The following is a 23306-nucleotide window of genomic DNA, read 5'->3' on the forward strand; positions in this document are numbered from 1 at the left end:
CTGTTCTTATTTAATGTTTCACATCTGAAGATATTTGTGGGGGATGTGAAAGAATTGGGGAAACAATTAAAATGAGAGAACTTAAAGATAATGCTTTAAAAAAAATTTTTTTTTTTGACAGGGAGAGTTAGAGAGACAGAGAGAAAAGTCTTCCTTTTTCCATTGGTTCATCCCCCAAGTGGCCGCTACAGTCAGTGCGTTGTGGCTGGTGCTCTGCACCGATCTGAAGCCAGGAGCCAGGTGCCTCCTCCTGGTCTCCCATGCGGGTGCAGGGCCCAAGCACTTGGGCCATCCTCCACTGCACTCCTGGGCCACAGCAGAAAGCTGGACTGGAAGAGGAGCAACCGGGACAAAATCCAGTGCCCCAACCGGGACTAGAACCCGGGGTGCCAGCGCCACAGGCGGAGGATTAGCCTAGTGAGCTGCAGCGCCAGCCGAAGATGATGCTTTTAAAAGCAATTATATTTGTATTAACTTCTAAGTCAAATAATGTAACATAAACCACCATGACCTTAAAGTACTGATGTGTAAAGATCAGCAGCATTACGGACTAGGTTTTCTATCGCTTGCAAACAGAACATATGCCATTTCCCAAGGGCTGAAGTTCACGGAAATTCTGTTCCTGGGATCGTTATGACCCTGGCAGGGATCGGTAACTGGAAGGGTTGAGTCGTGCCACCTGTAGGTAGAAGGAATTGGGTCCAGCTCCCGTGCCATCTGGCCTGCCCCGTGTCGGTGTGGGTGTGAGACCGTGCGTGTGTGTTGCAAACGCAGAGCAGCATGCGCTGCCTGGAGCCTGCTTGCTGCTCAGCCCAGTTGCTGTCCAGGGGCGTGCAGAATGCAGAGTTGCACTGACACATGAGCAAGGGCACAGATAAAAGGATGAGGAGAAGCCTGCAGCCGCCGGCTGCTTCATCCCAGCGGGGTCCCCCCACTGGAGGAACTCACCTGGTGTCAGGCGAGTGGCACGCGGTGTGTTTTACAGATGGGGCCTCAGCGGAGATTCACACAGGCCTGTGCATTTATCTGTCACGCAGATGTTTCGCCTTCTGTTTTCTGGCCAGCAAGGCAACCGCTCGGCTTTGCCGGGGGGATCACCTCCAGATGTTCGACCAAAGAGAGAGCCCGCTACCCCACCGAGAGTAAGCAGACGTCTCACTGCAGCTGGGGCTGCAAGTTAGCCAAGGCTCAGCCCGTGCTGTCTTGCTGACGGTCAGATTTGGAGTTCAAAAATACATGGACAACAGCATAGTCTGAACACTTACAAAGAGCACCCAGTAACCTTTTTTCTTTTAGAAATCTGAAATGAGGCAAACCTGGCAGGCAGGATTTCTCTATGACTTCAGTTAACTCTCCTTGCTGATGTTAATTGCTGCTCTTTCCACTCTGGCAAATTGGACTGTTTAAACAAAAATCCACTTTAGTCAAATACCGAAAATAAAGTTAAAAAAGTGGTGGTTGACTCCCTTTCTTCATTTTTACTTTGCAAAACGGAAACTAGGGCATCCCATTCATCTCATTTGTATATTGTGAATCATCACAAGAGCCCATTTTATTCCATAGGAGATGGAAAAGTGATAGTTTTTTGATTTTTGCCAATGTTGACTCTGCTTCAAATCCTAGGAAGAGAAGTGTCTAAAATTGTTTTTGCTAAGCCTCCCTTAGGTCTTTAAATACTTAAAGCTCCAACTAGGCAGCATGTGATATATTAGGTGCTGCTAGAAAATAATGGAAATGTGAAATCCATGCCCTGATGAACTTTATAGTAGAGGGAGGGAGATAAACGACTATTACTGTGAACAATGCCAGGCAGTGCGGAGGACTCTCAGGAAAATACATTCATGAGACAGTGAGAGAAGTAAAACCATCTACGAAGGGGCAGGTCAGGCAGATACAGGTTTGAGGGCGTGGAGAGAGAGAGGTGCCTGTCATTGGCCTGTTCACGTTCATGGGACAGCTGGAGTCTGTGAATGAGAGTGGAAATAGCTGAGGGCAGGTCATAGAACATCTGCGGACCATGTTAATGTTTAGATTTTATTAGAAACACAATGGGGAGCATTGGAAGATTGCACGCAGAGAGCTGTCGCTACCTGAATTAGGTTTTGAAAGTAATTATTCCGAGCTACCGGGAGAGACTGAGAGCAAGGAGGCAAGAAGGAAGGCCATACTGGGCGCGGTTTTGGTTGCTTGGAGAGAACATGATACTACTTATTACCATGTTCGATAGCTGTGGAAGTAGATAAGTGTGTCTAGAGAAGGGCTCTACTTTGTTGGCTGAATTGCCTGGAGCATGCTAAAAGTTTGATTTGGAAATACGAATGAGAGGGAAACAAGGGTACATCCTAGATTGGGAGCTCATGCAATTGGATAATGCTGCTTACTCAAGTGAGAAAGACTGGGTGATAAACACATTGAAGTGAGACAGGACTCAAGATTATCTTTGAGCTACTTAAAGTTCATGGTATCTATTACTTACTCTAGATTAGGTACAGTGCTTAAGTAAGCTCCTGAACAGGCAATGTGGACCTCAGGTGACAGATTGGAATTGTCTTAATTCAGTTAACAGAATGTACCTGTTTCAGGGGAGAATGCAGAGTGGAAGGGTGGAAGAAGTTCTCAGTGTCTGCCCTTTGAAAACATTTTTCACATTCATATTTTGTGATCTTAAAAATGACTTCTTCGGGCCAGCACCGTGGCTCAATACACTAATCCTCCGCCTTGCGGCGCCAGCACATCGGGTTCTAGTCCAGGTTGGGGCGCCGGATTCTGTCCAGGTTGCCCCTCTTCCAGGCCAGCTCTCTGCTGTGGCCCAGGAGGGCAATGGAGGATGGCCCAAGTGCTTGGGCCCTGCACCCCATGGGAGACCAGGAGAAGCACCTGGCTCCTGGCTTTGGATCAACGTGGTGTGCGGCGGCCATTGGAGGGTGAACCAATGGAAGGAAGACCTTTCTCCCTGTCTCTCTCTCTCACTGTCCACTCTGCCTGTCAAAAAAAAAAAAAAAAAAAAGACTTCTATGGGGCATGTGATCCCTTCTTTATGAAAGAAGGGCTTTAAAATTATTATTAGATGTCTTTAAGCTGCAGTATTTATATCTATATGATTTCCACTCAGAAATCGCTAGTTTATGTCAACAAATCTTTCTTTTGCAAACCACTAGGGAATTCTGCTCTTGGAAAAAGACCATTTTGCCATTTCTTAGCCAGTCCGGCTTTTTCTCTCCCTCCTGTCTCCTTCAGAAGTGGAGGTGACATGAAGGAGCTGACGGTAACAGATGGCCCTGTTTTCGTGTTGCACGCTGACAGCCAGCATACACGATGTCATGTACATATCTGTATCAGCAAGGCTGTAAAAACCAACCCAATTTGGTTTACAGACCGACAAAAGTGACTTCTGGAAACGTCAGTGGCCTCAGGAATACATTAACAGGTCAAGTTGCAAAAAGTTTTCTGTTGAAGTGTACATATATATTGTATGAGCACTCAAGGTTTTCTGAGTATTGATTTTCTTTGACTTTGTTCCTATCTCTAGAAGATCATACTTTAGTAAAGGAATAATTTTTCTGGTCTTTTGCTGCATCAGTAATACCACTCTCTGGCTCTCCAAGGTGCTATAATTTCGATTTTGTTTCCCTTTCTTAATGCAACTTCACAGACACCTATTAATATCTTATTTAAATGAGCACTAGATTTGGAGACTTATGAAATCACTATAGACTTTACCAAGGAAGAGGCCAGTCCAGTGATGTGGACAACGCCCTGGTTAGCATGGATTCTAAAGAGAGTAGGAAAAGAGAATGACAGTGAAGGGAGCTATATTCACATGGTATGAGGAAAGATGGATAGGAAGGCCTTAGTTAAGATGGATGATCCTAGAGAACATGGACCAGTGAAATTCTCCAAGAGAGAGGGCAAACACGTGATAGAGACAGAGTGGACAACTGCACAGTGGATGGGATCCAGGGCATAAGCTGAGGGGTTGGCTGAGATGGGAGTGCAGGTGTTTTCTTCATTGTCACAGCAGGGAGGGTGGATGGTTCAGGTTGGTAAATGGGGCGGTGGCAGGATGCTGAGTCTCTTTTCTGATGCATGTATTTTCCCAATGAAAGAAGGAGCAAAGGTGTCTGCAGGGACCAAAGAAAAGGTAGCCTGCTACCTTTTATTAGAGGTTTGTGGAAGAGAGAAGGAATTACAAATGTCATAGAAAGAGCCAGAGTGAATTGACTAAACAAAAGGAGTAGGAACACAACATCCCTGAGGGCCCCATTGGAGGCTGACGGCCATGAGCTTAGAGAGAATCACTGAGCACAGTTGCTATTTGGTTATTTGTTTTGTAGCTCACTTAGCTGCTTCAGCGTGGCAGAGATGTAGGGTCTTCCTTCTCCAGGAATGTCCATGGTAAAGAGAGCAAGAGCACCGAAGATGATGCAGGTGGTGCCCAGTCCAGCAGGAAGAAAAGGATGGCCTGCAGGGCCCTGTAGAGCTGAGGGACCGCTGGGGTCAGAGTACCCTGAGAAGACAGGAATGATGGTGGAGATGGAGATTTGGGGGAGCATACAGTTGCTAATGAAGACCCCTAGGGGTCACAGCATCGGGATGATGTCACAGCATCAGGAGCTGGGGTGGAGTGAAGGACCAGGAGGTCCAGGTGCCCACGGGCCATGTGGGAGCAGGGACTAGGAAGGAGAGGAACTGCCACAGAAGAAGGGGTGGTGTTTATAGCCTTCCTCCTGGTTGTTGGATACTCCCTGTAATGTCAGACTTCCAGAAGCTCAGTGTTAGTCAGTTCCCTCCCATCCCCAGGAAACAGGGGCTACTCTATTATCATTATTTTTAATTTATTTGGGAGACAGAAAAGACAGATCGACAGTCAGGGATCTCATCCACTGGTTCACTCCTCAAATGCCCACAACAGCCAGGACTGGGATAGGTGAAAGCCAGAAGCCAGGAAGTCAACTCAGGTCTCCCATGTAGATATCAGAGACCCAGACACTTGAGCCATCACCACTGTCCCTCCAGTGTAAGCAGGAACTTTAGACACAACACTTCATAGGCACGGGCTGTATGCTCCCTGGCTAACCTTGCACATGTGGCCCTCAGTTCCTGGCCCACGACCACATATCCCAGATAGCTTTTGGCTGTGTTCTTGCTCTTCTCAGGAGGCTGTTATCAGAGAAGATACTTCCCTGAGGAAAAACACTTCCCTGAGGCATCTACTTGGCTCACAAGAGTCCTTGGCCAGCAGTTCTGATGAGTAGGCTCCCATTGACCTTAGTAACTAAGCAAGCTGTGGTCACTGGACGGAGAGGGTCCACAGCCAGTGAGCTTCTGTCCAGAAGATGAGTTGTCATCCATCTTCTTGCACATACTTCCCCTGAGGGACCCCAGCCTCTTCCATTGGCTAATACTTGTCTCCAACAAATCCTTTCCCCTCTCTGGTTCCTCTCATCTGCTATGTTGTGTAGTCTGAGGTGAGGATTGTGTGTAAGAGCTGAAGGGTGGACTGATGATCTCTCTCTCTCTTTCTCTCATTCTCCATCTCTCTCTCTCTCTCTCTCTCTCTCTCTCCCCTCTCAAGAATGAGTGGGTGTTCAAACCAAAAGAAATCAGTATATGAAAGAGTGATCTGTACCCCCATGTTCATTGCAGCATGATTCACAATAGCTAAGATATGGAATCAACCCACATGTCCATCAACTGTTGACTGGATAAAGAAACTATGGTATATATACACTATGGAGTACGACTCAGCTGTAAAAAATAAATAAATAAATCCTCTTTTGCAATAAGATAGATGCAACTGGAAACTATTATACTTAGTGAGATAAGCCAGTCCCAAAAAGATAGAAATCATCTGTTTTCCCTGATCCAATGCAACTAATAGAATACTGAAATGTAATGTATTGGAGTGAAGTAGACATTTTGAGAATGGATGATTGTTTATAGCCCTTGTCTTTTCCACTGAGAAACAATCTTGTTTTTTCTTGTCATGTTTTGTTTTGTTTTGTTTCTCTTCATATCATTTGCAGAACTCCTCTACTTAGAATAGGGTTAACTATACAATCACTAAGTATACAGAAAATAGATGATTGTAAAAATTAAGAATGGGAATCCGAGAGGGAGGGGGAAGAAGGGTTGGAGTGTGGGTGGGAAGGAGGGTAAGGAAGAATCCCAGTATGTTCCTAAATCTGTATATATGAAATATGTGAATTTGTATGACTTAAAATTTTAAAAAAAGATTAAGTGGGTGTTTGTCACCTGATGTTTTTATCCCTGGTCTCCCAGACAAAACTGGGAATTTTCCTTTAAACAATCTTGCTTGATTACATGTTCTTTCTCTAATAGCCAATTGGATGGGGTCCTATTATTTTGTTGTCAAAATACATTACTACTGTTTGGCCTCGTTTCTCCAACATCTAAGCAGTGTGCAAAATATTAGGTATTTAAGACATGAAGAGCTAATAAGTGTTCAGAATTTTTATAAAAGTCCTAGAAATAGCTTTTCTTTTTTTTTTTTTAAAGATTTATACATATATTTGAAAGGCAGAGTTTACAGAGAGGCAGAGGCAGAGAGAGAGAGAGGTCTTCCTTCTGCAGGGTCACTCCTCAAATGGCTGCAATGGCTGGAGTTGCACTGATCCGAAGCCAGGAGCCAGGCGCTTCTTCTGGGTCTCCCATGCAGGTGCAGGGGCCCAAGCACTTGGGCCATTTTCCACTGCTTTCCCAAGCCAGAGCAGAGAGCTGGATAGGAAGTGGAGCAGCCAGTGCTCGAACTGGCACCCATGTGGGATGCTGGTACTGGAGGCGGCGGCTTCACCTGCTATGCCCCAGCTCCAGCCCCTAGAAATAGTTTTATAAAAAATATTTATGAGCATGTAAAGCATGGCAAGATAAATATTTCTCTTACACTAAGTGCCCAGGTACAATAGAAGTTAGATTGTAGGCAGAAAGGAAATTCATATTTAAATTTATGTTCTTCATTTTGATGTCAGTTTTTTCAAATTTTTTTTATTTAGTTGAAAGGCAGAATTACAGAGAGAGAGAGACAGAGACACAGAAAGAGAGAGAGGTCTTCCATCCACTCTACAGGGCTGGGCCAGGCCAAAGACAGGATCCAAGAGCTTCTTCCAGGTCTCCCACGTGAGAAGCAGAAGCCCAAGCACCTGAACCATCTTCCACTGCTTTTCCCAGGCCATGATTATAGAGCTGGATCAGAAATAGAGCAGCCAGGACGTGAACCAGAGCACCTATGAGATGCTGACTTTGCGTGAGATGGCTTTACTGGCCACACCATGCCAGTCCTTTGATCTGAGTTTTGATGGTTACAAAGTTTCTTAGCTTGATCATGTCTGATTTAGGATTGGGTGATATTTAGCATTCCATATGGTTTATCCTGTTATGTTTAATTTTTGTTAGCCATTTTCCCTATGCTTAGCATAATGTCTTGAACATGGTAGGCCCTCAATAAATGCCTATTGAATAAATGAATGAATGCTCCCAGTAAATCTACCTACAGAGAGATTAAAGGGTTTTGTCCACATACTCGGCACCATTGGATGTTGTGTAGATCGGAGAAACGTATATAAGGTTGCTCTTCAAAGTTTCAGTGCTTAGGTATTCAAAACTTTAAAACACGGGTTTAGTTTTTAAGCCCATTTGTGTCTGAGTGGGAGGTGCACTTGAATTGTATGTGGAAAAGCCTGTGTTCATGGTTTTGTGTTGGTCTTGTAAGTGTGCTGCTAGTTAAGATAATTGGCATGTAGCTTACATAGGATTGACTTAGCAGAAAACTCTAACCACTTTTGAAAACACAGTTTGAGATGTACAGATGACCAGTCAATAGGGCTTCTGTGAGATGAAATCATCTCGAGACATTTATTTTCCTCATTTGTTGAGCTTTGATGCTGCAGTATTTTGCCATGGTTTACATTAAGTATATTAACAAAGTATCTTTCAAAATCATTAGCAGTTAATAAATGTGCTTTTTAAGTTATTAAACATTCAATGCAATGCAGATTCAATTTAATTTATAAAATAAAGTGTCTACATAATAATTTGCAAATTAAATGATAACTGGTTCTTTCACATTATTTGATTTCCATTTGTACCTGTTCATATAATGTCTTTGTATTTTCAAAAGCATTTTTAATCCTACACATTTTAAAGTTCCGAATTCAAAGTGAATATCCTTGTTTTACAAATATGTAGAAGAAGGAACTCCGTCGTTTTCACTGTCATTTGACCATATAGGAAAAGGAAAAGTAGACATAAAGGCATTTTAGCATTTAGGTTTCTGGCGTTAATAGTTCTTGCCATTAGTTGACGATGTTGCATGTGGAACTTTTTCATCACACTCTTTACACTTTTGAGAAAAGCATCATTCCTAGGATTATTTTGGATTACACTGGCTTAGCAAAACCTGTCCTTGTGAAAGTTTCGTGGATTCCATGCACAAACCTTATTTAGTCTTTTCCCTCCATTTTCTGTGTGCATTAGAGAGTAAACCATCAAAAAAAACAAAAACAAAAACAAAAACAAAAACCAACCACAATCCACGACGTCACACCCCCTGCTTACCCCACCAACAAAGCATCAGACTGATACGGATCCTTGTTACACACAATTCATTCCAAAACTCATAATCAGTGATTAGAAATCAAAGTGTCCTGAAGTTAGGAATCAAAAGTGTAATTTGCTTTTCTGTTGCCATCAAGACCCATTGAATTCTGAACCCCTGAACACTCTCTTCTAGCTGCTCTCGAAATCTATTGAGCAACTGAAGGCACCAGGCAGTCACCTGGAGGAAGCAGAGGAAGAACTTCAGGGGGACCAGGCGATGCAGGAAGACAGAGCGCCCTCTAGTGGCAGCAGCACTAGGAGCGACAGCAGTGCCTGTGTGGATGACACACTGGGACAAGTTGGGGCTGTGAAGATAAAGGAGGAACCAGTGGACAGCGATGAAGATGCTCAGATCCAGGAAATGGAATCTGGGGAGCAGGCTGCTTTTATGCAACAGGTAATAGGCAAAGATTTAGCTCCAGGATTTGTAATTAAAGTCATTATCTGAACGTGATACGCACCGTAGGTTTTGGTCAATGGATATCATTTCCTATCCGTTTCTGTCTCTGGATGATTTCATTTTAGAGTGTAAGCATTTCTAACACAGGTAAATGTATATATCTATATAGAGATCTCTGGATATACTGACCTCTGTATAGATAGCAAGGTTTCTTTGAAACGCCACTGATAACGGCATTACCTGTTGTACTCAAATTGTGCTACATAATATCCAAGCAGCAAATAGGCTTTCAGTTCATCCCGTAGCCTGCTCTATCAGTTACTTCTAAGGAAAATGATCTCACTGCTGTTTGTAGTTTATCTGTGGAGATCGGTGAGTGCTGGATGTACTCTTCCAGGCTGATCAATGAAGCATTCTATTGGTTTTGGATTTTTTCAAACATGTAGAATTCAACTTTCACATCACTGTACATATTGTATCATAGTACAGTCTTAAACACTGTCAAAGGCAATCTACCCCTGCTTTCCCCCTTCCCCCTCTCTTTCTCTTATTTTATTTTATTTTATTTTTTTGGTTCTTGTTAATTAGAAATGTTCTAGTCACCATGCCAGTAGTCCTAGGTTATTGTGTAGATTGCAATTGAAAATATTAGGAGTACAGGTGGTTTGAAATATGTAGATGCAAATTGCAGCGCTACTTTCAAGATTTCATGATGTCTCACGTAGCACTGCACATTTTACTTACACGTTGTGCATTTTGATTATATTGTCTAATGAAAACAAAGATCAAACGAAGCAGATGCAAATGTTGGTGAGCAGCAATGTGCAGTTTATGGTCCAATGAGTTACTATATTGTAGCCATAATTGCAGAAAACACAGCAGTAGTTGGAGTATTATCTGATGCCAAGTTCAGTTTTTAAAAGAAGGTGTATCATATTTGTTAGTCATTATCACTAGATAATTTCTTAATGACATGACATCTACCATACCATTCTGGCAAATAAAAAAATTAGGCACGTGTGGTTGAACTAAAGAATTTACTTGTACATAATGCACCTTCAAAAGGATAATGTCTTTGGATGCTACAAAATACGAATACCTTTGAAGGCAGCAGAAAACAATGTTTATTTAAGTCAGTTCTTTGTCAGGTTCCTGCTGGTCTCCTACAGAAAACCCAGTCTGTGAGGCTGAACAGGAAATGCCTTGTGGAAACAGGAAGTCCAAGTGATTCATGTACTGAGGAATGTAGGAGAAAAAAAAAAAAAAGAACCTGAGGATAGTGTTTTACTCTTTCTGTTTTTAAAGGGCACTCTATGAATTGATTTATTGTCTAAGAAAATAACACCACAAGTAGGGAAATTGTTACGGAAGCTTTTCACTGGAACATTTCCTTCATATTCCCTTTTGATATGTTTACCTTGTTTTATAGGTTTACTTTTGTTAAGCTAGTTAAAGGTTCCTTGTATTAAGACCCCTTTAATATGGATAATCCAAATTGACCTAGAATCTTTGTGAGGTTTTTTCTATTAAAATATTTATATTTCTAAATCTGAGGTATTTTAAGGTATAGTATCCTGTTTCAAAGGAGATATAGCAGTTTTGCCAAATGTAGACATTGTTCGACTGTATGTTATTGGCCCGTGTTGTTTACATTTTGCTGTGACATTTAAAAATATTTCTTTAAAAAATGTGACTGCTAAAGATACATTATCCTTTTTTAAAAAGTCTCCATTCAAATTAAATTAACATAACTAGCATTTAGAAAGTTTAAAACTTTTCCATATAATGAAAGTCCTTCTGATAATTTGACAAATAGCTGGAATAGACAACACTCCAGATCACCAACATATTTTGGTTAGTATTTTCCTTCATATTAAAATGACTTCTTGTCAGTTGTTTTGCATTAAAAATATGGCATGCCTGAGATAAAATTGTATATTTTTCCATCTCATAAATATTCATTTTCTCTAAAGTCTTTTTTCAATCTCATAAAAAAAGGGATAGTGCATCTTTTAAAATACATTTTATTTGGGGAGGAACGTGTGGCTGAGCAGACTTTTGTATAATATTACTTCAAAGATATGTAATCACAAACAAGAAAAACCTATTTTTTATAATGTCATTTGAGAGAACTTCATCAGACAAGTTGGTGGACGTTAATTGTTTGAATTTGATAGTCTTTGGATTTAATTAAGAAGCTACCTGGAGCCAGTGTAAAGGAAAGCTGAGCTTAACTCATCTTAGAACTAATTGAGAAATGTCTCTTTTCAAATCTACTGTATTTATTATAATTTACACCCTTGAAGGTGATCTCTTGTTTCGTGTTGTAAATATATTGTTTGTATGTTTCCCTTCTTGCCTTCTGTTATAAGTCTCTTCCTTTCTCAAATAAAGTTTTTTTTAAAAGATCCCCTTTCATATATTTGGCTTTGTGTAAATAAACGTGACACATTTAATCGAGTTTTAAGCATGTACAGTAGGTCTCATATGCAAAACTATATTGCCATTCTTTGTTGAAACAAGAAAATAAAGTTCTCTTGAGCAGTTACTTCTAATACCATTAAAATAATAAATCCTACAGTAATGAGTTTAAATTGTTTACACTAGCCATTATCAAATAGCAAGCGCGTGTAAAATTTGATTTTCCTTTTATCCAGTGTGACCTTTTCCTTGCTATGTTATCATCCTCAATATTTAAATTAAAATGTCAACTCTTAAAAATAAAATTTTATTTAAATAGTTGTCAATTCCTAACTTTGCTCAATCTAAAAAAATTTTTTTTAATTTAACCTAATCCCTTGAATATAACAAGCATTCAATATGTGTTAAAATGAATAATTTTCCAAGAATCACCATAATTACATCTATTACAGGGAGATCCAGAACTGCAAGGATAAAGTGGCAGTGCATAAATTTAAAGAGAGCATAACAATTAAATGGTTGCCCCTTCTATGGTAACAGCAACTCTAATACTAGTGCAAAGAACAAGGAGGCTACCTCGAGCAAAGGAACACGTCCTATAGGTTCAAAGTATGTCCTTCCTCCTCTGATCTGCTGTTAGCAAAACTTACCAGTCAGTACTTCATAATGAGTTACTGGGCATTCAGTTCAAGAAGTTAAAAACATATTTTTTAAATTCTTTGAGTAACTTAATGTTATCTTAATAATGTTATGAAAGTTAAAGTTATTCTAAGCCACAAAAATATTGCATTAGAATGTTATGGACTATTGCATAGTGAATTATCATTCATATCATATCAGTGCCATAAATTTGGTAATTTGGTGAGAATTCTCCAGAGTCCCTTAATTCTAGTAGGAATTCCCTGAAATTTGTCTTTGGGCTGTAAAAGTTAAAAGATTAACTCCAAAAATAAGAATTGGAGGCAACAGATGAGTAAGGTTTCATGGTATATATCTGATTTCTGAAGTGTTAATAAAAAAGCTTCAATTAAGGTTAGCAATCTTTCTTCAGAAAAATAGTTTTTTGCCCGTCAGTAAAAAGCCACATCCTCAATGGTGAAATTGGTTGCCGAAGTATAGCCTACTACTTTTACAGATCTAAGAAATATAGTCATTAAGAAATCTTTGTATTTTCACCCTCTTTTTTTTTTCTGAAGAGTGTTGAAAAGGAATTCAGACACTAAACACCTTTTTTCTGTAATCTAATACTTAACACATACATGTAGTATTTATTTTTATTCTTTAATTTATTTGAGAGGCAGACAGGCAGACAAGCAAGAGCTCCCATGCCCTGGCTCACTCCCCAGATGCCTGCAAAGGTCTGTTCTGGGTTGGAACTGGAGTCCAGAGCCAGAAATGCAAGGTGGTTGGAAGCCAATTACTTGAGCCATTCCTTGCTGCCTCCTAGTGTCTGCATTGGCAGAAATTGGAGCCAGGGATTGAACACAGGCACTCTGATGTGGGATGCAGGCATATTAATCACTCCTAGTGATTCTTTCATTTTTTTAACTTGGTGTTTCATTGTGAATTTGGTGTGTTCCGTAGTAGAGCTGTAGCAAGTGTAAGTTGTTGATGTACAATTGAACATTTCCAATGGTGATTTTATTCACATCTATACTTGTAACCAATTACAGCCAGGGACTTGGAGGTGCAAGAGAAGGCATTTGAGACTGTCAGTCACTTAATTTTTGATGATTCCTTTATTTCAGTTTTAAGGATAACATATAGGAGGAAAGTCAAATAATTTAAGCATATAAAAAGGATATTGGGAATGTGATTTTTGAGTCCATGTAATAATGAATCTCTTTAGATTTCTAAAGGTTTGTAGCTCATTGCTCACGTCTCATTTTCTAATAACTTCTTTGAAGTTTACAAACTGTTTAAAGCATGCAACTTTTCCAGATCATCTTGATTTATAGAAAGACTTTTATTGATGGCAAGTATTTAATACACCAGATCCTGTTGCAAGCACTTCATATCTACTAACTCATTTAATGCTCACAGCAGCCATGTGAGATGAAGCTTATTATTCTCCTGTTATACAGATGACAGCACTGGGGCCAGTCTAGCTCTGGTGGAACCAGGCCTGCTGACCCCAGAATCCTGGTTCTGAGCCTTTGCCAACCAAACCTTACTGCATGTGGGCAAAGATTCTGTTCACATGCTAATAGGCTTCCTTCTGTCTAGTTCATCCAGTTGTTCCAGCCTCCTTTCTCTTTCTGTCTCTTCCCCCCATTAACATTTAACAACCTATTTTGGATTAATCATCTCTTTTGATCACTGCTCTAAGTCCCAAGGTTTAGGATCTTTTTTTTTTAAATTTTATTTTCTAATGCACAGGAGAGGGTTCTAATGCTTGCACACATGTGCTCAAGTTTTTTTTTTTTTTTTTGAAAGACAGAGTTACAGAGAGAGAGTGAGGTCTTCCATCCGCTGGTTCACTCCCCAAATGACCACAATGGCCAGAGCTGAGCTGATCCGAAGCCTGGAGCCAGGAACTTCCTCGGGGTCTCCCACGCTGGTGCAGGGGCCCAAGGACTTGGGCCATCCTTCACTGCCTTTCCAGGCCATAACAGGAACTGGATTGGAAGTGGAGCAGCTGAGACTTGAACTGGTGCCCATATGGGATGCTGGAACTACAGGTGGCGGCTTTAACCCATTGTGCCACTGGACCCCAGCTCAAGCATTTTTAATCATGTATATGTGTGAGTTTCTTTTTTTCTGTCCTCAGCAAGTCTTGGAATGGAGCGGAACAGAGTGCCCGTAGAGAGATGGAGAGGCAGGACTTCAAGAGCTCACAGCTCCTCCTTGTTCATGTCTTACCTCGTTCCCAAAACAAGGCAGAGTGTCCAGTTTCTAAGCTGTCAGGTGCTGTCTGTTAAAAACTTTTCATACCCACTGAGGATGTGCTTGAACATCATTCTGACCTCAAAGAGCCTATAGAAAATGTTGCAATGGGAAACATAGGGACATGTGCTGAATTCTAGGCTTCCTAGGTGGTTTTCTGATTGAAGGGAACACAGACATCCTCTTTAGGGAAACGTAGAGTCCCTCAAAGGTTCTGATTCTGTGATTTTCCCTGGTTCTTTCAAGACCTTTGAGAAGCTCTGATTCAGAACCAGGGTTTTGCAGATGGCCAGGGGCTCTAAACCACTTCCTGAATTATGCCCTAATTTTTTAACAGCTTTTACCTAAAATCCTCAAGCTCATAGCATTTCAAATGTACTGTCTCATATTTCTTGTACATTCTCAGTTTCTTCCGCATTTGAAGTTGACTGGATGCAAGTTACCCTCACATTCACTGCTCTCACTCATGTTGATGTTTGCCATGTTTGCCTATCTCCGTCTCCTCAATTCAACAGTTTTCAGTTTATGTGCACAGCAGTAATGGACTAAGACTTGAAAATTTTTTTCAAAAATTCTGTGTCATTTATTGCATGATTTTATTTATTGAGATAGAATTCAGAAATCCTGGAACTTTTCACCCACCATTTCTTGTTTCTCCTACTCCCAGCAAACATTAATCTACTTGATGTCTCGATAGATTTGCCTTTTGTGGTCATTTCATGTAAACGTGATCATGCAGTCTGTGGACTTTTGTCTCTGATTCTTTTACATGACATTTTTGAGATTCATCATAGTGTAGCATGTTTTAGTAGTTCATTCCTTCTTACAGCTGAATACCATTGTGTTGTGTGAATATACCGCGTGTTGTTGATGAGTCAGTTGATGGACGTGTGGGGTTGTTTGTACTTTGAGTGTCAAGAACAATGATGATATGAACATTTCTGTGCAAGTTTTTTGTGTTAATGCGTGTTTTTATTTCTCTTGGATATATATAAGAGTGAAATGTTGAAACATTTGGGAACTCTAATTTATTGAGGAGCCACCTGTTTTCCCTGAACTGCTTAGCTTTGCTATTAGCAGTGTGAGAGCATTCCAGTTTCTCCACATGCTCTACAACAGTTGCTGCTCGCTCTTCCCTTCAGGAGCCACTGTACTTCTGTCATTGTTGCTATCACTGTCCTTTGATTTGTTTCGCTAATGACGAGTGGTGCTGAACAATTTTTATTTGCTTCTTTGGAAAAACATCTAGTCAAGCCTTGTGCCCTTTATTTAACTGCTTCTTTGTCTGTCTGTTACTGAACGGTAAGGATTTTTAAATATATTTTGGATACTAGAAACTTATCCAGTAAATGAATTATACGTATTTTCTCCCACTCTTTGGTTTGCTTTTTTTTTTTTTCTCAAGATAGTCCTGTGATGAGCAGTTTTAATTTTACTGGAATCCAGTGCTATCTGTTTTTCCTTTTGTTACTTGTGTTTTGGTGTCATATTTTAGAAACCATTCCCTAATCCAAGGACACAAAGATTCATACCTTTCCCTCTAAGGGGCTTATGTATTTTAGCACTTTGTTAAAATCAGGTCTTTAATCCATTTTGAGTTATATATTGCTTTCCAAGTAATATTCTTTAGTGCATTTGAGTTATTTTTAAATAGATAGGAACTTTATCATCTCTGTTTTCCTTATTTCTGGTTGGTTTGGTGTTGTTTTCCTGCCATTCCTGAGGCTGGCTCTTGGTGCTTTTGGGTTTCTAAGGCTACCTATTTTCTTTCCAACAAAACATTTAAATGTTATAATCTTGGTGTTGGTTATGTCTGATATAAACTGAGAGAAAATTGAAATTTATTTTCCTTTAGGAATATCTTCCTTCTAGTGCTCTTTAATTGCTAAATCAGTGTTTTTCCTTTATGTTATGATTATAAAATCATACCCTGGTTATTCATTTTTCTTTATGACTACTTTGCACTTAAATTTTATGTTTAGACTTTGAGCCCCTGTTGACAGACTCTCTGGAAAGATCCCTAGGTTTGCACTAGCCACACTGGTCAATGACAGTAGCTATTGAACATTTAAAATGTGGCTGGTGAGACTTGACATATGAAAAATGCACACCAGATTTCAAAGACCTTGTATAGAAAATATACTAATTCCCCCTTAAAAATTATTTCTATCAATTACATGCTGAAATGATAATGTTTGAAATAGAATGGGTCATATGATATTAATAAAATTAATCTTGCCTATTTCCTTTTACTCTTTTTAATGTATGTACTGGAAAATTTTAAGTTGTGTGTGTGGCTTACATTTGGATTCACATTGTTTTTGTTTACATATTTATATTTCTGCTTTAGATCCTCCTCATGTCATTTGTTATCTTATTAATTGACAGATTTCATTGTGTCATGTTGGAAATCGGTGAGTTTAAAACCTGAACCAATGAGTATCTGCTTTTGTCAGCACCTTTCTATTGCATTGAATGTTATTGTGAGGAGAGAGTTGAGGTATCTTAATAGTTTAAGGATTTAAAGATATTTTTCCTTTACCTTAGACATATCTTGAAGTCTATCAAATGTCAATATTAATTGAAAGGAGAACTTACTAATTGTTCAGTCTCATGAATTTGTCATTTGCAAAACATGCTTCTGTGTCCTGCTCTTCTACTGTTGTCAGTGGAACCAACATTTAGGCAGGGACAGATTTTCAGAGAGTCATCTTGATTATCTCTCTCCCTTATCTCATATAAGCAGTTGGTCCTACCATTTCTGATTTCAAACCATCCTCTCTTTAACAACAATAACAAAAAGTTTCCATCTACTTGAAAGCGAGAGAAAGAGAGAGGGGGAGAGAGGTAATCCATCTGCTGATTCACTCTCCAAATGCCTACAACAGCCAAGGCTGGGCCAGGCCAAAGTCAAGAGCTCAGAATTCTGTCCAGTTCTCTCACATGGGTAGCAGGAGCTCAAGCACTTGAGCCAGCATCTGCTGCCTCCCAGGCTACCTTCACTGGAAGCATCAGAGCTGGAACTAGAATCAGGCACTCCCCTATGGCATAAGTGCGTCCCAAACAGAAGTAATACCTTCCTGCGTGTTTCATTTAAATGCTGTCCAGCAGTGAAAGCTTCCGAATACAAACTTCATGCTCTTAGCAGGTACTCGCCTTCCCAGTCTTACCTATTCACTTATGCGGCAGAGCAAGTTTCCAAAATGCAGCTCCGGTTGGCAGAAATTTCATAGAGCTTTCGGTTCCCTATTCTGCTTTCTCTCTGTACCATCTCTGACTTCTGCAGCTCACCACCTGAACTCTCCCTTTTGCCCAGGATGAGTTGCACACAACTTACCGTGCCGTCCTTCTTCGGTCATTGCTTGGATGTCATTGTCTTTTTGCCTTTTGAAGCCGGGTTAAAGATTCGTCAACATCCGGAGCACCACCCAGGGGACCCGAGAAGGGCTTGATAAACTTCATTTGGAAGATTTTTGTTTCTCATTTCTCTTTCTTTGGACATGAGTGGCTACAGGCCATTTATCTTCTATATTATGATTACACGCTTTTGTATTTGTGTGTGAAACGATCTTTTCTTACTTAATGGACCATTTCTAGTGCTAAGTGTCCTCATTAGTAATATTGTCTTTTAACCAGCTTTAGTAAAATAGTTTTTTTTTTTGACTAAATTTAATTTCCATTCTTAGCTGGTGGTAAATGAAGGAATTTTTTTCTTGATGATTTTATTGTTTTTATTACTCACAACTGAATTGTTTTCCCATGATTTATATTCACAACTGAATCAATCATTGATTATTACTTCTTCACATCTGGCACACATTTTTGGATAACAATACAGTATCTCCAATACTTTTAATAATGCTTCATAGTATTAATTTTTTTCTATTTTCATGCATTCCATTGATACTTTTTGGAAACTGGAGTGTGGAAAGAAGACAAAATGATTCATATTAATATTTCTGTAATGTGAATCAGCATTATCTTTATTTTTAAATAAGATTATTGCTGGATGTATAAATTGATGTGTTATTTTGTTAATGAATGCAGCAGACCTTGAACAGGGACATTCTGTGTTGTTTTTGAAATCCATGCCTGGTACTGCCCGTTGGGCATAACCTTTTAGTGGTTTGGATGGTGATTCCAGAGATGAACTGCAAGAGTTCCTTACCTACTTGCATCTCTGTAGAATAAATTACATCACTCTATGAAATCTCCATTTGTTTATGAAATGTGATTGACATTTTCAAGTTTTGACTACGGTGCTGTGACCCTAAAATGGGTTAACCTATACAAATACCATAACCAGTGCTAGTGTAATTCCTGTATGGTAAAAATAAAATAAGAAATTGCTAGCAATATTATTATTAATAACATTTGTAACACATTTTTGAAACTTTAGTAAGTTTTATATCCTTGGTAGGAACCTACCATACACTCATTTTCACTTTTTAATCATAATTCTTTCATTACTGAAAGCCCTAAAAGTGTGCCTCCCAGCCTTTCTTCCTAGCACACACAGAAAGCAGCTGCTCCAAAACTGAGAGTGGGAGTGGGCCTTTCGCACAGGGGCTAAGACACAGCTTGGCAGGCCCACATTCCATATCAGTGTGCCTGAGTGGGGGTCTGGCCTCCACTTCCAGTCCCAGCTTTCTGCTAATGCACACCCTGCAAAGATGATGACTCAAGCGGTTGGGTCCCTTTGATGCACATGGGAGATCAGATTGAGTTCCTGGCTACTGGCTTCAGCCTGGTTCAGCCCCAGCTCCTGTAGGCATTTGAGGAGCAAGCCAGTGGATGAAAGATTTCTCTATCTCCCCCAACCCTGTCTCTATTTCTCTTCCCTCTCCCGACACCATACCTTTAAAATAATTTTTTTTTAAAGCTCAGAACAGTCTGGAATTGATTTAGCCTCTTCTCTTTAAGGACCGATGGATGGGGAAGTTGGAGTGTTCTCGGCGAGACCTGAGAGTTTATAACTCCTCTTTTGCTTCTCCACTGCCTATCCTTCCCTCTCATTTTATTTCCCATAAAAAGAACCCCCTGTGCTTTTTCATTAGATGTCAACTGGTTCATCAGCTTTAAGCCAACTCCAAGTATGAATGAGCAATGGGATCATCCTTCAAAAGGGTGTTAGAAAAATGTCCATTGACCAGGCAGGCTCTGGATAGGCTGTGTCTATCCCCAGGACGTCTCTTTCATCCTCACTGCATTATCAGAACCAAAGCCATCAATGGAACAGTGAAACCTAGAAAATCAGCACTGCCTGGTAGCCTACAAGGGATTCTTGTCATAGCTGTCTTGGGCCCTGCCTTTCTTTGGACTCTGCATGGACCTACAACGCCAAGATTGTTTGTATCTGTTTTTTGTTTTTTTTGTTTTTTTAATTTGACAGATAAATAGTGAGAGAGAGAGAGAGACAGAGAGAAACGTCTTCCTTTTCCATTGGTTTACCCCCAAAATGGCCGTTATGGCCAGAGCTGTGCAGATCCAAAGCCAGGAGCCAGGTGCTTCTCCTGGTCTCCCATGGGGTGCAGGACCCAAGCACTTGGGCCATCCTCCACTGCCTTCCCGGGCCACAGCAGAGAGCTGGACTGGAAGAGGAGCAACCTTGACTAGAACCGGCACCCATATGGGATGCCAGTATCGCAGGTGGAAGATTAACCAAGTGAGCCATGGCACCATCCCCTGTATCTATTTTTTTTTTTTTTTTGAAAGGCAGAGTGGATAGTGAGAGAGAGAGACAGAGAGAAAGGTCTTCCTTTTTGCCGTTGGTTCACCCTCCAATGGTCGCTGTGGCTGGCGCATCGTGCTGATCCGAAGCCAGGAGCCAGGTGCTTCCTCCTGGTCTCCCATGCGGGTGCAGGGCCCCAGGACTTGGGCCATCCTCCACTGCCTTCCCGGGCCATAGCAGAGAGCTGGCCTGGAAGAGGGGCAACCCGGATAGAATCTGGCACCCCGACCGGGACTAGAACCCGGTGTGCCGGCGCCACAAGGCAAAGGATTAGCCTGTTAAGCCACAGCGCCGGCCCCCCTGTATCTATTTTTAACAAGTATTCTTGTTTAATTTATTTATTTGAGAGACAGAGAGAGGGCTCTCACCTGCTTGTTCATTCCCCAAATGTCCACAACAGCTAGGGGTTTGGAGAGCTGGGAACTCACTCAATCCAGGTCTCCCATGTGAGTGGCAAGAACCCAACTACTGGAGCCACCATGGCTGCTTCCCAGGGTCTGAATTAGCAGGAAGCTGGAATCAGGAGCGGGAGTCCAGGATCGAACCTAGGTACTCTAAACTAGGGACTTGGTCATCCTAAGTGGTGTCTTAACCACTAGACCACACTCCCTCCTCTGCCCTCTCCTGTGTCTTATCAGCAAGTGCTTTCAGAATCCTGTTGTATTTTTTCTTTCTGTCTCCTGTTTGGTGAATACTAACACAACTTAGAGCCAGGAGCTTCTTCTGGGTCTCCCATGTAGGTGCAGGGTCCAAGGACTTGGGCCATCTTCTACTGCTTTCCCAGGCCATAGCAGAGAGCTGGACTGGAAGTGGAGCAGCCGGGACTAGAACCAGCGCCCACATGGGATGCCAGCACTGCAGGTGGTGGCTTTACCCGCTATGCCACGGCACCCACCCCAACAATTATTTCTTGATCTTAAGTAATTTGACCTCTGATTTTTGAAAAACATTGGGCCCCTCTCTGTCACCTTCATTTTGCATGAGAAAGAACAAGCATACTTTTTAGCATCTTGGATGTGTCCTTTTTATGAAATTGATTCTCTCACATCCATCTTCTTTTTTATTTGTACTTTGTGATTTAAGAATATTTAATATTTAGTTTGCTCATGTGAATTTTAAGTGGTTTGATTTTTGCTTTATTACCTGAATTCTCTGACCAACCAATGTGAAAATATATAACCAGACCCTTTTATTTTTAGTTTTCTCTATGCTATCCAAGTCTTAAATATCTGCACATATTTTCGACCTCTACAGAGTCAGAGTGGTTAGTTGTATCTCAGTAGAACATCCTTCTGGATATAGAAACAGATAAATTTGTTTTTCCCAGAATGAGAATCTTAAAGGAAGCACAAATATCCAGTTATTAATATCCTTGGTTTTGTTCCACAGTAATTTGGATTAAATTTTTACAGAGAATTACAGAGCTTACAAAACTTTCTAAATCTTTACTGATTTTCCCAATATGCTTTTGTAAAATATAATTTACATATAAAATCCACTCATACATGTTCAGCTTGATGGATTATGACTATACACCACAATCTAGATATAGAATATTTATCTCACTTGAAAGAATTCCTCCATCCACACTCCACATCCAGTTCCAGACAACTGTTCATCTGCTTTCTTTCCTTATATATTGGTTTGGATTTCTCTAGAATTTCATCTAAATGAATCTTTTAAGATTTATTTATTTATTTATTTATTTGAAAGTCAGAGTTACAGAGAAAGAAGGGGAGAGAGAGAGAGAGAGAGAGATCTTCCATCTGCTGGTTTACTCCCCTAATGACCATAACGGCCATAGCTGGGCCAGGCTGAAGCCAGGAACTAGGAGCTTCTTCCATGTTTCCCACATGGATGGCAGGGGCCCAGGCTCTTGGGCCATCCTCCACTGCTTTCCCAGGAGCATTAGCAGGAAGCTGGATCGGAAATGGAACAGCCAGGTACCAAACCTGCTCCCATATGGGATGCCGTTGCTAAAGGCAGCAGCTTAACTCATTACACCACAGTGCCAGCCCCTTAATGAATCTTATAAATCTTATGAAATAGAACTTGTGACATTTCCAGTCTGTATTATCTGTCAGAAGATGTTTCTGAGAGCCATCCACGTATGCATCAGTAATGTGGTCATTTTTATTGCTGAGTAGTGTTCTATTGCATGCATTTGCCACAAACTGTTTATGCATTTACCCATTGATGGACATTTAGGTTATTTCCAGGTATGCGCAACTATTAATCAAGTTGCTATGATTACTATCTACAAGTTTTTATAGACATTTGTTTTTGTTTATTTTGAGTAATTTCTCTGAAGTAGAATTGTTGAGTTGTATGCTAAATGTATTTTTAACCATGTAAGGAACCACCACATTAATTTTAATTGGTTATTCTTCTACATCATTATTAATAGTCTATGCAAATTTCTACTTCTTGGCATCCTTATTAATGCTTGGTATTAATTAGATTTGTTTTTAACTTTGTGTATTCCAATGGACGTTAATGGAATCTCATTGTGGTTTATATTTGCATTTCCCAGATATCCACTGATGTTGAACATTGGTCATTTGTGTATCGTCTTCTTTGGTAAATTGTCAATTCAGCTTATTACGCCTTTTTCTGTTTGAGTGTTCATCTTTGTTATTGGGTATAGAGTTAGCATGTAAGTCAGATGCTTTTCATTTCTGTCAAAGAATGACTGTTTTCTATGATTTATTTTTCAAAATTTAGTTTTTACATTTAAGGCAAAGAGCCACTTGAGATATTTTTATATATGATAAGAAGACAGGTTCATCCTTCTATAAAGATCCAGGATTGTTATACTTGCTCCTTTGAATTACTCTTATGCATTTGTTAGAAATCTGTTGAGCAAACATGGATGCAAGTTTTTAGCTCTTTATTTTATTCCATTGATTTCTGTGTCTAACTTTACATCAATGCTGTAGAATTTTGATTTTGGGTGCTATATAGTCTGAAATCAGGTAACGCTTTTTTTTTCCACTCTGCTTGTTTTTAAAATCCTCGTTTGGGCCGGCGCTGTGGCTCAGTAGGCTAATCCTCTACCTTGCGGCGCCGGCACACCAGGTTCTAGTCCCGGTTGGGGCACCGATCCTGTCCCGGTTGCCCCTCTTCCAGGCCAGCTCTCTGCTGTGGCCAGGGAGTGCAGTGGAGGATGGCCCAAGTCCTTGGGCCCTGCACCCCATGGGAGACCAGGAGAAGCACCTGGCTCCTGCTATCGGAACAGCGCGGTGCGCCGGC

General features: G+C 40.6%; 1 protein-coding gene across 3 annotated transcripts in view; it reads left to right on the plus strand.

Annotated features, from left to right (window-relative positions):
- HDAC9 (histone deacetylase 9) overlaps positions 1 to 23306 on the plus strand; it is a 528728-nt gene that overhangs the window by 180674 nt on the left and 324748 nt on the right. For 2 of the 3 annotated variants that reach the window (XM_062178442.1, XM_062178441.1), the window contains one exon: positions 8750 to 11400. In XM_062178442.1, the coding sequence (XP_062034426.1) occupies positions 8750 to 9064 (315 nt within the window). In that variant the 3' untranslated portion in view covers positions 9065 to 11400. Of the gene's footprint in view, positions 1 to 8749; positions 11401 to 23306 lie in introns of those variants that run through there. The other variant, XM_062178443.1, reaches the window with a different exon arrangement.

The sequence above is a fragment of the Lepus europaeus genome, chromosome 20 (genome assembly GCF_033115175.1).
Source record: "Lepus europaeus isolate LE1 chromosome 20, mLepTim1.pri, whole genome shotgun sequence".
Taxonomy (NCBI): domain Eukaryota; kingdom Metazoa; phylum Chordata; class Mammalia; order Lagomorpha; family Leporidae; genus Lepus; species Lepus europaeus.